At 37.5% G+C, this 12,778-nt stretch overlaps 1 protein-coding gene across 6 annotated transcripts in view; it reads right to left on the bottom strand.

The window, feature by feature from the left end:
- Positions 1-1,108: 1,108 nt before the first annotated feature.
- LOC124154672 (tumor protein D52) overlaps positions 1,109-12,778 on the bottom strand; it is a 34,412-nt gene continuing 22,742 nt past the window's right edge. For all 6 annotated transcript variants that reach the window (XM_046528540.1, XM_046528541.1, XM_046528535.1 and 3 more), the window contains 2 exons: positions 10,976-11,138; positions 1,109-2,883 (listed from right to left, as the gene is read on the bottom strand). In XM_046528540.1, coding sequence (XP_046384496.1) covers positions 2,716-2,883; positions 10,976-11,138 — 331 coding nt within the window. In that variant the 3' untranslated portion in view covers positions 1,109-2,715. The remainder of the gene's footprint in view (positions 2,884-10,975; positions 11,139-12,778) is intronic.

Raw genomic sequence — 12,778 nt, forward strand, 5'->3', positions numbered from 1 at the left:
GCAAGAGAAAGAGTTAGCATTTTCACATTTGAGCAGAGTGAAAATCAGCGAAGCGATATAATTTTGCCACTCAATTGTTAACTTTAAGTTGAACTAACCTCGTCTCCTCTGTATCTCACCTAGGAGCAGCCTCTCCTCACCCAACAGAAAAAGGAAATTCAGCTCATCCAAATTATTCCAGTAATAGGAAATTGAGCATTTGTCCCATTTCAATACCACAACATCTCAATTACAAGAATTTTTGGGAATAAAATGTAGGAAAATGTGGTAGAAGCCATAAACAAGCACAAGAGAAAAAAAGATTGGTGGTCAAAATTTAAGGGATGCCAATGAGTGTTCAAGGTATCCAAAAATATTATCAAATTGTTTTATCAACATTGGAAGGATTCGTTTTACCAGTTGAAGGGATTTCTATAGAAAATCAAGTTTTTTACTGCAATAGTCCATTACATGAGGAAAAAACAAGGTCAACCATGGTTATCCTGCCTGGAGCGATTAATTTCTGCTCCTTTACCCTTAGTGCCAACCGATTTTCTAGGTACTAAAGTGTCAAAAGTACAGAGGCATTTTTTGCTGATTTTGCAGTAGGCTAAGGAAAAAAATTAGGTCCCAAAAACAAGTAAAGGTATATGTTCAAAAACTTTAGGAAATCTTTATTATATGTGGTTTCACCTTTTTATTATATTATTTGACGAATTTTTGGTAATATGACTTAATTTTTATAATTTGAAGAAAATAGTTAATGTTAAAATAAAATGAATATTTACCATTGAATTATTAGTGAACTATCAGCAACTGAGAGAGACAATTGGCAGGAGCTCCGGGCACTTTTCGCGAGAGATAGGAGGAGTGCGATAGTGCTCCCTGGCACTCTAAGGGATGAAGAAATAAAAAAAACTAATGCCACTCACCCATCCTCAAGGCAATTACAAAAAAAACTGGAAGTAGCAAAATACCTACTGTTTACAAGGTCTTGGCATCATATTAAATCGTATCATTTCCACATTTAATGATGAAAATGAGCCTGTGCACAATAAACCTTTCCATTTGACAACTTCGAAGGTGGTCATTATGTTTCAGGATTTATATTTAGATAAAATCCATGCTCTATAGAGTGAAATACTTTTATTCACATCAAACAAACATGTTGAAGTATCAATGATTTACATTACAAAAAATATCATTCACAAATATTTAAATACCATGCATACTACAATTTTGTTTCCAGAATAAACTTAAAACCCTTAACTCACCCATTAGATTCTTGAAAAACAATGAGGGCTCATCCCCTGACTTCACTCCATTCACAGATACTTATGGCAAGAATTCCCTTTAATAGTTTGCAGTCCAACAGCAAATGTCATTGATTCTTTAATTAGGGAATTAATGAAACAATTTTTCAATGAGAAAGGAGAGCTAACAAAAGTACAAATTTGTCACATACTATACCAGCCAAAAATATTTAGGCTCTTCTTCAGGGATGTACCGATTAAGACACGTCAGTCATATATAAGATGCGATTATATTAGATGCCTTGGTTACCAGCTTCAAAATTTAAACATTATTTTACTTCCATTACATTGAAGAGCCTGACTTATCTCATTTCATTGGGGGCTTAGTCCTCCAAGGAAATATAATTACAAGATCCTCATCTAAAACAGTATTGAATACTTTCAGATTTGAACAATCCATACCTGGTCTTATCCTCAACGGACCTGATACATCAAGACATACATTCAGGCTTAACATAACTAATATTTTGCTATCTACTCCATAAAACATATTGCAATAAAATGCAATTTGGATTGCACAAAAACATTTTCAGCTAACGTGAAGAAATATATTAACAAGCATCATTATATGTATTTTGGAACCGTATACAGAATAGAAATTCAGTGCATTGCTAAATTAAAAGTGAAATAGCTGTTACTCTTCACAGCACGGACTTGAAAGAGTAATGGCACCATCTTCCAATAATTTACAAGCTAAACAGCAGAATATTCAAGCTAAACAGCAGTAAATACTTCAACCCTTCCGCCAAAATAACTTCAGTTCACCATACAAGGTTTTTGCACCACAACATCTGAGAGTGAACAAGAGTGAGAAGATAAGATGCAGAGAGAGTGTTAACTTCAATTAAAAGTACGATGAAATATAGAAAATGCTTTTTTTACATCTATTAATCTCACACTTAAAGCAGCTAATGCGAGGCTAGCTAAAAGAGAAATAAATCTAAACCAGTTGGAGGGATTTCTGTAGAAACATCACGTTTTTCACCACAATAGACCATGACATGAGGAACAACCATCAACCACAGCCAACCATGGTTATCCTGCCTTGAGCAATTGATTTTTGCTCTTTTAGGATATAAAATATGCAAATACCTCTCTCCCGTCCTCAAGGCAATGGGAAAGAAACTAAATGTAGAAAAATACCTGCAGTTTTCAAAGCCTTTGCATCAGTTAAAAGCATATCATTCCCACATTAGATGATGGAAGTGAGGCTGAACACAATAAACCAAAAAATCAGATCATGGAGGGCACGATAATCTCATCCACTTGCACCATCAACTCTACATACTCAAGAGGCAGAAAAAAATTACATTAGATGACAACAGGGAAAATTAATAGGTTAAGAATGAAAAGATTAGGGCCCAAAAGCACCCAAGTTGCACTTCCATTCCTCTGCCATGGGTCAAACAAATCTCAATTGCAGTTACGACGGAGGACCTTTCACGATCGATGCGTCTTCCTCAGCTATGGTGGGAGTTGTAGCCGAGAGTGGGGAAAGGGCTCCAATGGATCCAGATCTCCTGGTATCAGTCTCACGAAGGGCCTCTTCAAAGCTCTGAGTTGAGTTGGAACGCGAGTTACCCATCTTTGTCTGCAGTTAATACGTTCATGTAAAAAAAGAAAGTGAAAAAAATAAAGTACCTGACATCGGAACCCAATTTAGCATATAGTACATCTTTATGAAAAAGAAAGAGTAAAAACTAAATGAGGAGCTTATGATTAAGATACAATTTGTACAAACATGCAAATTTTGGGCAGTAGATTGTGCTGCAATGCTCATTCAAATGTCATCATCAAACTTGAGAAAAAATTTAAAGTTAACTGCAGTTAAGTTTAGCCTCCTAAAAATGAATTTGCCGGAACGAGGAAAATGGTGACCGAGTTAAGTGGTTTAGTGTAAGGAGAGGCACACACAGGAGAGGCATAGTAGCAAACACAATGAGCTAAGAGTTCACACAGAATGAAGAGGTGAGTCACAAACATATCAGTACCTTATCATTACAGTAGACTCTCGTTACGAACAAGGTTATTACGAAGTTCTCGTTATTACGTAGCAAATAGTTGGTCCCGACGAAAAGGCCTATCCAAGCTACACGAAAAAAAAAGTTATTACGAAATTTTTTGTTTTTACGAAATCACGAACCTCAGTCCGGGTCCCGGCGGTTACAAAATGAACTTTACCACGAAGTTCCACGCATTAGCAATGGCATTTAGGTGGATATACACTGCGCTAAGTTTAAATAATCGCACCACGTTTATGTTCTCTTCGTGTGCGTCCAAGACCAAGAGCATCCATTATGTTTCTTTCTCCACCATACACGCAACGCCATAGAATAAGCTTCATTCCTGGGGAATCATGGTGACCAACTCATTACAGCTCATAAATTTGATGCACAGTTAGTCCTCTTCCTATGCACATTCGATTTACGAACTTTCAGAGATACCAGAATTCCAGCTGTCAAAAATTTCAAATTTTGAAATTGGCGCCTTTTGATTTGGCCGTTGCTACGCGGTGCGGCGTAGAGGAACTCACACTCAGGGCATAATCTGAACAAAGTATCATTGAATTCGGTGCGAATTTAGACACTGTTCAGCGTTTTGCCCATTCTTCCTTGCCGTGGAGAGCGATTTTTTTTCTGCTTCGGCTGCATTGCACGCCCAGCTAGATCAGTTCGTCACAATCGTGAGTTAGCGCACAATTGTTATGCATTGTTGCATTCTGCAGGATAACCGTACTCCTCAATGCCTTGCATATAGCCAGCGAGAGTTCTCCGATGACGGCACAATAAGAGGGGCGGACAACCCTGCACCAGTACAGTTTACAGCCAATCGCTGTCCCCCAAATGCACCTCACACCATCGCCCAGTCATACAACGTTGTCAAATGCATATGGAGCACCGAAATTAGCTTGATCAACCAAAATATGCCCTTTCTTCAAATCACCAAAACAAGTGGTTCTTCCTCTGGGTCCTTCACCCTCGTCATCTCTTCCATCTCCTCTCTTCTCGGAGCCCTTTGTAGGCGTTTCCCTTTCTTACCATGCAATGCTGCACCGACCTAGACCATTCTGCCGGTCATCAGGCAGCCGGACTGTAGGTTTATCAACTTAGGAACAAGGTATTGGAACTCATCTAGTCCGTATATCGGACTTAATGTATTCAGGAAGATATCAACCCTCGATCACGTCATGCCGCATTCTTCTGTTGAGAAACTGGAACGAATTTTCCTGTTTATAAATATTTCCGCGTAATTCAATCGCGTTTATCATATATGATTTTTTTCAGCGATTCCTAAAAGAAACGTTCATACGAACTTTGTTATTACGAACCTCAAGTTTTACGGCCCCGTGAATTTCGTAAAAACAAGAGTCTACTGTACAAGGTACAAGAAAAATCTGACCTTTGCCAACAAAATAAAGTACACTTATAACAAGGTCTACTTTTTTGCTGCGGTTCAGTCCCCGGTTTTTCAATTTTTTTTGTTCTGGAACTTATTTTAACATTGAAATACCTCAATTTTCAATATTAAGGGAATTTTTGTCCGATAAGTATGCTCACTTAATATAATGCAATGCATCTTTGCAAAAGTTTCCTTTTTCTACAGCTGAAAACATTGTAAGGCATCAGGCAATCTACAATCTAAAGTTTTCCCACTGTTTATTTGAGTACCACTTCTTCTTGGTAATGGTTCTGGGGCTGGATTAAAAAAAAACTGTCATTTCACAATTTGTTTTGCAAGCCCTTCTCTTTCAATTAGTGAAGAGGGTTCAAACAGGTTTTCCTGCCATTTATTTCAGAGGTCGTTCCTTACGTAATTGATTCCCCATCCCAGATTCCCAGAAAAATTTGTCATTCCACAATTTTTTTGCAGGTCCTTTACTTTCCCCGAGTTAAAAAGATTCAAGTAGGTTTAACTGCCATTCATTTCCACTTCTTTATGGAATCAGTCGCCAGCCCAGCTTCCAACCTCAAGAACCAGTGGAACTGAAGAACCACTTATCCATAACATACAAAGTCCCAAGCGTCACTGACATTCACTAGAGGAGGACTAAAAATGATTAGGAGAAAAATTATGGAAACCCCAACTTCCCACAACCTTAACAAAAACTTTCAAAATGGAAAGAATTCTCGGTAGTCTTCGGAATGTACGGAGTTGGTAAAAATGGGACGTTGGTTCACAACTAACCATATTTATTCCGTTCAAAAATGAACATTTGCATATATCGTAATAGCATGATGACCGGCATCTCAAGGCAGAAACCGTTCATCCGAGTCAACCCTTTCCTGATGCCTGCACAGAGAGTTCCCTCCCATTGGAGCGGAGTTTGCAGTGCATCAATACATATATAACAACAAACATTTGAATGGTACTATGGAAGGATGACAAAATTGAAAATATTTTTAATAATGCAAAATAACCAGGAACAGCTGAACAAAATGCAAAACCCATCACATACATGGGCTGAAGTCCTTTAAGGTTAGAGGGAGTCTAAAAGTTACCCAAAAATTTAAAATACAGTAAACTCTCAATTATACGAAGCAGGATATTAAGAAATATACGATAACACAAAGTGAAATTGTGGTTACGGTGAAAAGCATCTGGTAAATACATGGCGCTATACGCTAGTACAAAGTTTTGATGAAACGAAATGTTTTGAAATTACAAACATCGGGCTCGGTCCTCAGGAGCAAATGGAATTCGTTTATACAAACTACGGCAAAAAATTTGTCAACAAAACTAGTTATTCCGGCGAAAGCAGCAAAAAGTCAATGCTTTTGACTGTGATGCATCAAAGTATGATATCATAAATAATAGTGCAACTTTGGAGGGAAAGGGCTTGCCTAAAAACTTACGTTAGGAATCGAGGAGAAGTAGTGGTTCAGTAAAAATATTGTGGCCAACGCAATTACCCTATTTACGTGCATACTCTTAAACATCACGTTGACAATACTTCATAGTTTAACATAGGAGGAAGGTCACGCAGAATATTTATTACGCTCCTACTCAAACCCTACATAATTGAATCACACCAAGAAAATGCTTCAAGTCCATAAAATTACTCGAATTTCAACGTTCTTGTCGGTTAATAAGCGACCTCTTGACACCACTTTTCAAATCAAGAGCTGGAAATAAGAGGGAGGAAGAGTCACTCAATGAGAGAGAAAACATTTTTCATTAGGGACGACTTTATTTCATTTAGGAGGGTCGTGGAAAATACTGCGGTTGTCAACGACTAGGTGGGGAGATGTAGTAAGGATATCAACTATGACATAATACTTAAAACACGTGCCCATATTGAGGGCGAAAAGGCTCCTCTATTGCCAATTTGAATGGGGATTTGACGATTCTGAGCATTAAGCGTTAATTACCTTGATATCTATCCACGAAGGAGGCAGTGTCTGGCCGTCTTTCATCCAGTAAGAGCTGAATGGTAAAAATGGGCTTGAACTAAATTCATGAGAGAATGTGCGAAGAGCTACAGTCGGTGCATAGCAAGTGGCTGAGCAGCACACATTGTAGGAGAAGCAGCGGCCAGGATTAGACATGACAGCAGTGACAACGAAGATGAAAGTGAGGTGGAGTATCTTAAATATTGGGCTTTATTTACCACCACTTTATTTTGCAGGCTACTCGTAATGAAGAGGTATTTCCAACTCCAACCATGAACTTTCTTGTAGCACTCCTACCCGTTCCCCCATTCTGAGAGATCTTTCTTTCCAAAGCCTTTGTTTACTATCTCCTACCACCTTTTGCTGATCTTGGTGGCACCCAAATTACGTATTCCAAACTCGTACTCGTACTCCACTACCATTTCCCACCCCTCTCCCGTGACGTAGCAAACAAACACGGCCCCCAAACTCAGTCTCAGGCAAGGCTGAAGGCCCTTTACCCGCCCCTCTTCCACCCACCGTCTGCACCTTTCTTCATCCTGCCCCCACTTCCTCAACCTTCCTCAACCCATCCCATTCTTACTAACCCCACCCCCTTCAAACTTTTTGCGGCTGCGGAGGACATGGTTCATTTATACCGGCAACAGGGGTAAGTTTCTAAAAGGAGAGAGGCTGGAGAAGTATTTTTCATTAACCGGGAAAAGAAGAGGAAAACTTTGTCAACTACATTCATTCATTTTATTGGCTACGACAAATGTTTTGTCATGTCTTGACTTTTTTTTAGTCTAATTATTAGGGATGTGCGAGTAGCACTTTTTGACCTCAAGTAAGACGTCAGGTTGAGTTGAAAACTACTCGCGAGTATCGAGTCAAGTTGAGTATGGCAATTCCTGATTTTGGCAATACAGCAAAGCATACTCCAACATATTTTTAATCATTTTTTTCAATCCCCTAGCAAATTTTCTTTTTTGAATGTTCAGCTTGTTGTAAAAACAAAAAGATTACGAGGAACTTTGATGATAATTGAGTCAAAATTAGGAGATGAATGAAAATTAATGTCTTAAACAGTTCCATAAGCAAAATTGAAATGAACTAGCCTCTGGTAATACATCGTCAAAGTATGTATCCATAACGTGTAACAAAATAGATGAAAGATTTTTTGTTTTAGAAATAGACAACTAAAAATAAATGGAAATAAATATTAGTGCCAGGGAGGTTATTAGTGGAAGGGAGACAGAAAAAACTAAATAATGATCGAATTAAATTCTTTTCGAGTTTCTATCCAGGTAAGGTGCATGCAGAAAAATATCTTTCGTAACAGACTTTTGAAGCTGGACAAGTACTTTCTTTCCAAAGTTTCAAGGTTTGGGAACCTTAGAAAGTTTTATTGAAAGTTACATCAACGATTTATATGGATCTTGATTAGTCATGGAAAATCCGTGGACAAAGCAAACGAACTATAGTACTTAGCTTTTGCTTTGTGGATAAAAATAAGATGTTTCCTTTCTTTCTTACTTCCTTCATTTAATTAACCATAGAAAACTATTTTCTCTTAGTTCAAGAGGTCAACCAAACGCTTTGAAGAAATAAAGAAAAATTAGCATTGGACATACTTAGAGCTCAAAAAGGCACTGCTTGTGACATAAAACACCGGTATTACCCACTATAATCTATAAGTTTCATTTTTTCCATAAAAATCCTAACAATTTTTACATATTCTCTCAGCGTTTGAGTACAGAAAGTATGACAGGGTATAAAAGTATCGCATAAAAAAGTATGAGCGATACTGTGGTCCATTTCAATTACTCCGAATACGCCGCCGTGCTGGGGCGGAAGACGTTTGAATGCCGCTGCTGATGAAAAGGTATTCGGCACCCACGTCGACCACTCTCTTGGCTGACTGCTACATTTACAAAAGCTGAAACTCCCAGTTGAAGACTTACCTACTTTTAATACAATGTTAATAATCAAGTTTAATGATAACGCCTCCAGTCGGCAAATTTCTGAAGTTACTGGCTTTGACAGCTCTGAAACCGAAACTACTCGACTCGACATTTGTAATGCACGTCGAATCTCTCGCGTCGAGTACCAACTACTCGCCTCGACTCGAATTTTCGAATACTCGCACATCCCTACTAATTATTTTAAGGTCGTGGGATTAAAAAATTAGCAACCTGCTTAATGTTTTAGAAGATCCAGCCAAAACCTGAAGTCAATCTGAAATTATTAGCTTCTTTTTTGGTTTTGTTCATCTACTACAAACACATTCAACAAACTTAAATGATGCCAGAAGTACCAGATGTTTTGGGCTGATTATTTTCTAAATATTGCGTAGGTTTAAAATTTTGCAATGCTAGTTTACTTTTGTGAACCCTTGAAAATTATCCCACAATACGTTGCCCTTCTTCAGCTTTCGGGTTTCATTCTTCACAGTATTTAAAATGATGTTATGTCACGCCGATATAGAAAAAGATTTTTTGTTTTAGAAATAGACAACTAAAAATAAATGGAAATAAATATTAGTGCCAGGGAGGTTATTAGTGGAAGGGAGACAGAAAAAACTAAATAATGATCGAATTAAATTCTTTTCGAGTTTCTATCCAGGTAAGGTGCTCTACCTCTCTCCAGATGTTTCAATCGAAGACCTTTCCGTCGTGATTCCTACCATGTGTGAGGTGCAGCAATTATAAAATTGTATCTCTTCTTCTCTGCAGACTTTAAATAGAAATTGGATTGCTTTGTCCCTTCCGCGCCACCATTTATTTTACGATAATGGTGCGACTAACTTTTAGTGCAAACAAAGAAAATCTTTTCTCTATATGACACTTTGCATCATTTTCAATGGGATGAAGAAAGAAACACGAAAACTATATAAGGTCAAGGTACACATTTTGAGGTATCATTATTGAGAATTCACGCAAGTGAGCCAATACTTCACCTAAATACGTTGAGAAATGATGAAACATGTTTTAGGAAAATAATGAATGTGGGTAATAACGTTTATCTATTTATTTCCCCGCTAATCGAAGATACCTCATTTTTGCCGGCCTCGGTGGCGGCGGGGTAACGTTCTCGCCTGCCAAACAAGAGGTCGCAGGTTCGAGTCCCGCCTGGGTAGGTACCCTGTCCAGGGCATGGTTGTTCGTGTGCGTTTAATTATTAAATTTGTTGAATACCCCGATGTAAAATGGCCAACACGAGCTGTATTCGGTGGTTAGGGAATAAAATTTAAAAAAAAAAAATAAATACTTCTCCAGCTTTTTTCAGCAGGAACCTTGCTCCTGTCAGCAAAGAGACTTTCTACATAAACATGGCATCTCACTCCCAGCATCAATGGCCTTGATGACGAATAAAACCAAGTCTGCAAAGATGATGGAGCACAGCAGCCGGACGGAGAGCCCGAAAAGAATTTACTTCAAATATTCACCGGTAGAAAATCATATTCTACATAATTTTTGATCGTAACTGAATCATAATGAAAATAAATGATTGAAAAGATCATACATTCACCAGACGATGCGGCAGGAACTACAAATATTAACCGGCGAAGGTTATTTAGGAAACGGGCTATGACCCTCTTTTTTTCTTGTCACTGAGCGATAGAGGGCGTCACAAATGGCGAATAGACGGGCTGCCGTTGAAGTTTTGTAGGCGTTGGAAACAAATATCAATCTTACGGGTAGATAATAATGGCTATTTGCTACTGACCACAAAATTCTTAGATTAAATTCTTGTACAAAAATTTTCAAGATGTTATTTGATTGTGTTTTCTAAAATGGACGGAAATTTCTTTAGCGCTAAGACCATTGATGTTTAACAAAAAAGAATGGGAAGTTTAAGGTCGTGTGATTTTTAACAATCTTTCACAGCATTAAATCAATAAAACAGAGAAAAAAAAAAAGAAAATTCTATCTTAAATAACCACCGAAAACATTAAACAAGGTCAGTAAAGACAGAAAAAGGGCGGTGGGGACATAAGTAACATTTTTTCGCGGCTTGTTACAAAAGCTTGAAATTACGAAACTCTATATAACGAAGTGCCTATTTTCCGGTCCCACTGACTTCGTACAATCCAGAGTTTACCCTATTTCACAGCTCAACATGGAGGAATGTCAAACTTAAATAACTTCAAAATTGGCTCACGTTCACAAAACTTAACGTCAACTCTAAGAAATCATTGAATGACAGGGAAAACAATTTAAGTCACACAGATCATTCAAAATCTATCACAGTTTTGGTGAGCAAAGACAACAATAGTGAAGGAGAGGAAAAATGAGTAAATCTCAAACCCACCTTGACATTTTCATAAGCAGATCCGACACGTTCCTCAAAAGATCTAAATGACTCAGAATTTTTCAGTTGCCCAAGTTTGCAGGAAATGTTACTGCCAATACCACCAAGGATCGAAGTAGTTTTCTCAGCCGTTGCTTTGATGGCTGATTCTGTCTTCTGATATCTAAATGGATGGAAGGACAATTCACTCAAATTTGAAATTCAAGCCAACTTACGCACTAAACTATGATAACATTGCGATATTCCCAAATAAAAGGGCTCAATAAAAAATCTTTCAACTTAATGGTGAACTATAAAGTCATTTGCCCACAAGTGAGTATGGATAATTTCCCTACTGCTTGTATGAATAACTTAGGTATCCTCATGAGACTCAATGCTTTAAAATTGTTCACAGAGAATAAATAATATTTTTTAAATTGATACTGATTAGGGGACAGCAAAAATCACTTTTTTAAGATTTCTGATCGCCCCCATAGAAATCATATAGCACCAGTCAAGAAACATAATCCAACATACTTACGCAGAGAAAGCTAAATGAACTTTTTAATCACATGAAAACATGACCTCCAGATTTTATACACGTCACCAAAAGATTTAGATTGCCAAAGAGGGAATTAGAGCAAATCATACTTTTAGTTTCATAATTCAATTAAAACTGTTAAATAATGGCATACTCAAATGAAACATTACGAATATCATGAGGCACACCGTTATTATTACTTAAAAATAACCTAACCATAGGCTACAAAATGTAACTAATTAAAGAAACTATCATATGATCTTCACTGAGAAAAAAGCTTGTGATATATGAGCAAACAAATGCATACATGCAACAAAAAGACGATCAATATAAGACTGCATAACGATACAAAACAGACAAGCAAAAAATTTGAAAATAGATGATGAATAAATAAGAAAATAAAAGTTAATAATAAACCCATCCCAACATTAGAAGATAAAATTACAAGGGCTACATCCAAGTCTTAATTGAACATATGCAAACATATTAATCTCTGCATGCTCAGGCAACGTCAAAGGAGTAAGCAACAAACATTAAGTATATCTATACAAAATGAATGAATTAAAATTAAAGGCAGTTGCACTTTTCACAATAAGTTAATGTGTACGATGCGTTTCGGCTCACTGAGCCATCATCAGCTACAAGATGATCGTGGAAAAGTGAAACTATGAACCTTTCATTTTAATATGTTGAACTTCCACAATATAACGCCTGAATCAGTTGAACTTATAATGGATGAAGATCAAAAAGTGCTCAACGAGTAATTTCGTGGGCTCTTAGTGAAAAAATGCTATGATGAGCACCCTCAAAAAGGCAAGCATTGTCACACATCAACGGCAAGAACTACATACGTACTGCTTCCATGCACCAGTATCTAACCCTCATGAAGTAGCATGACATTCCTAATGATATTCACTACCTTACCACTGTGGTGCCAATGTAATGTTTTGTACATGAATAGTGAATGGATGAAATAATAAAATTAATTTCTTTTCATAATGGGGCCCTTCACTCACACCTTCAGATGCAATTTATAAAAGAAACGGGAGATTAAGGGTAAAGATTAAAGTTATGACATAAAAAGAAACTTTCCCAACTGGTAAGAGAAAAATAAAGAGACCATGAGAGTGGGATCCTACTTTTCGTGAGTTGCTGATGTCATTGCACTTTTGCGTTGCATTGATTCGCTCACCTTTCATGCAGGGAATAAATTCCTCACAATTTTGTCCACAATAGCCACGCAAAGCCCTAGCACAAGGCTGCGGGGAACCAGGGACACTCTG

Source organism: Ischnura elegans, chromosome 2 (assembly GCF_921293095.1).
Source record: "Ischnura elegans chromosome 2, ioIscEleg1.1, whole genome shotgun sequence".
NCBI classification, from domain to species: domain Eukaryota; kingdom Metazoa; phylum Arthropoda; class Insecta; order Odonata; family Coenagrionidae; genus Ischnura; species Ischnura elegans.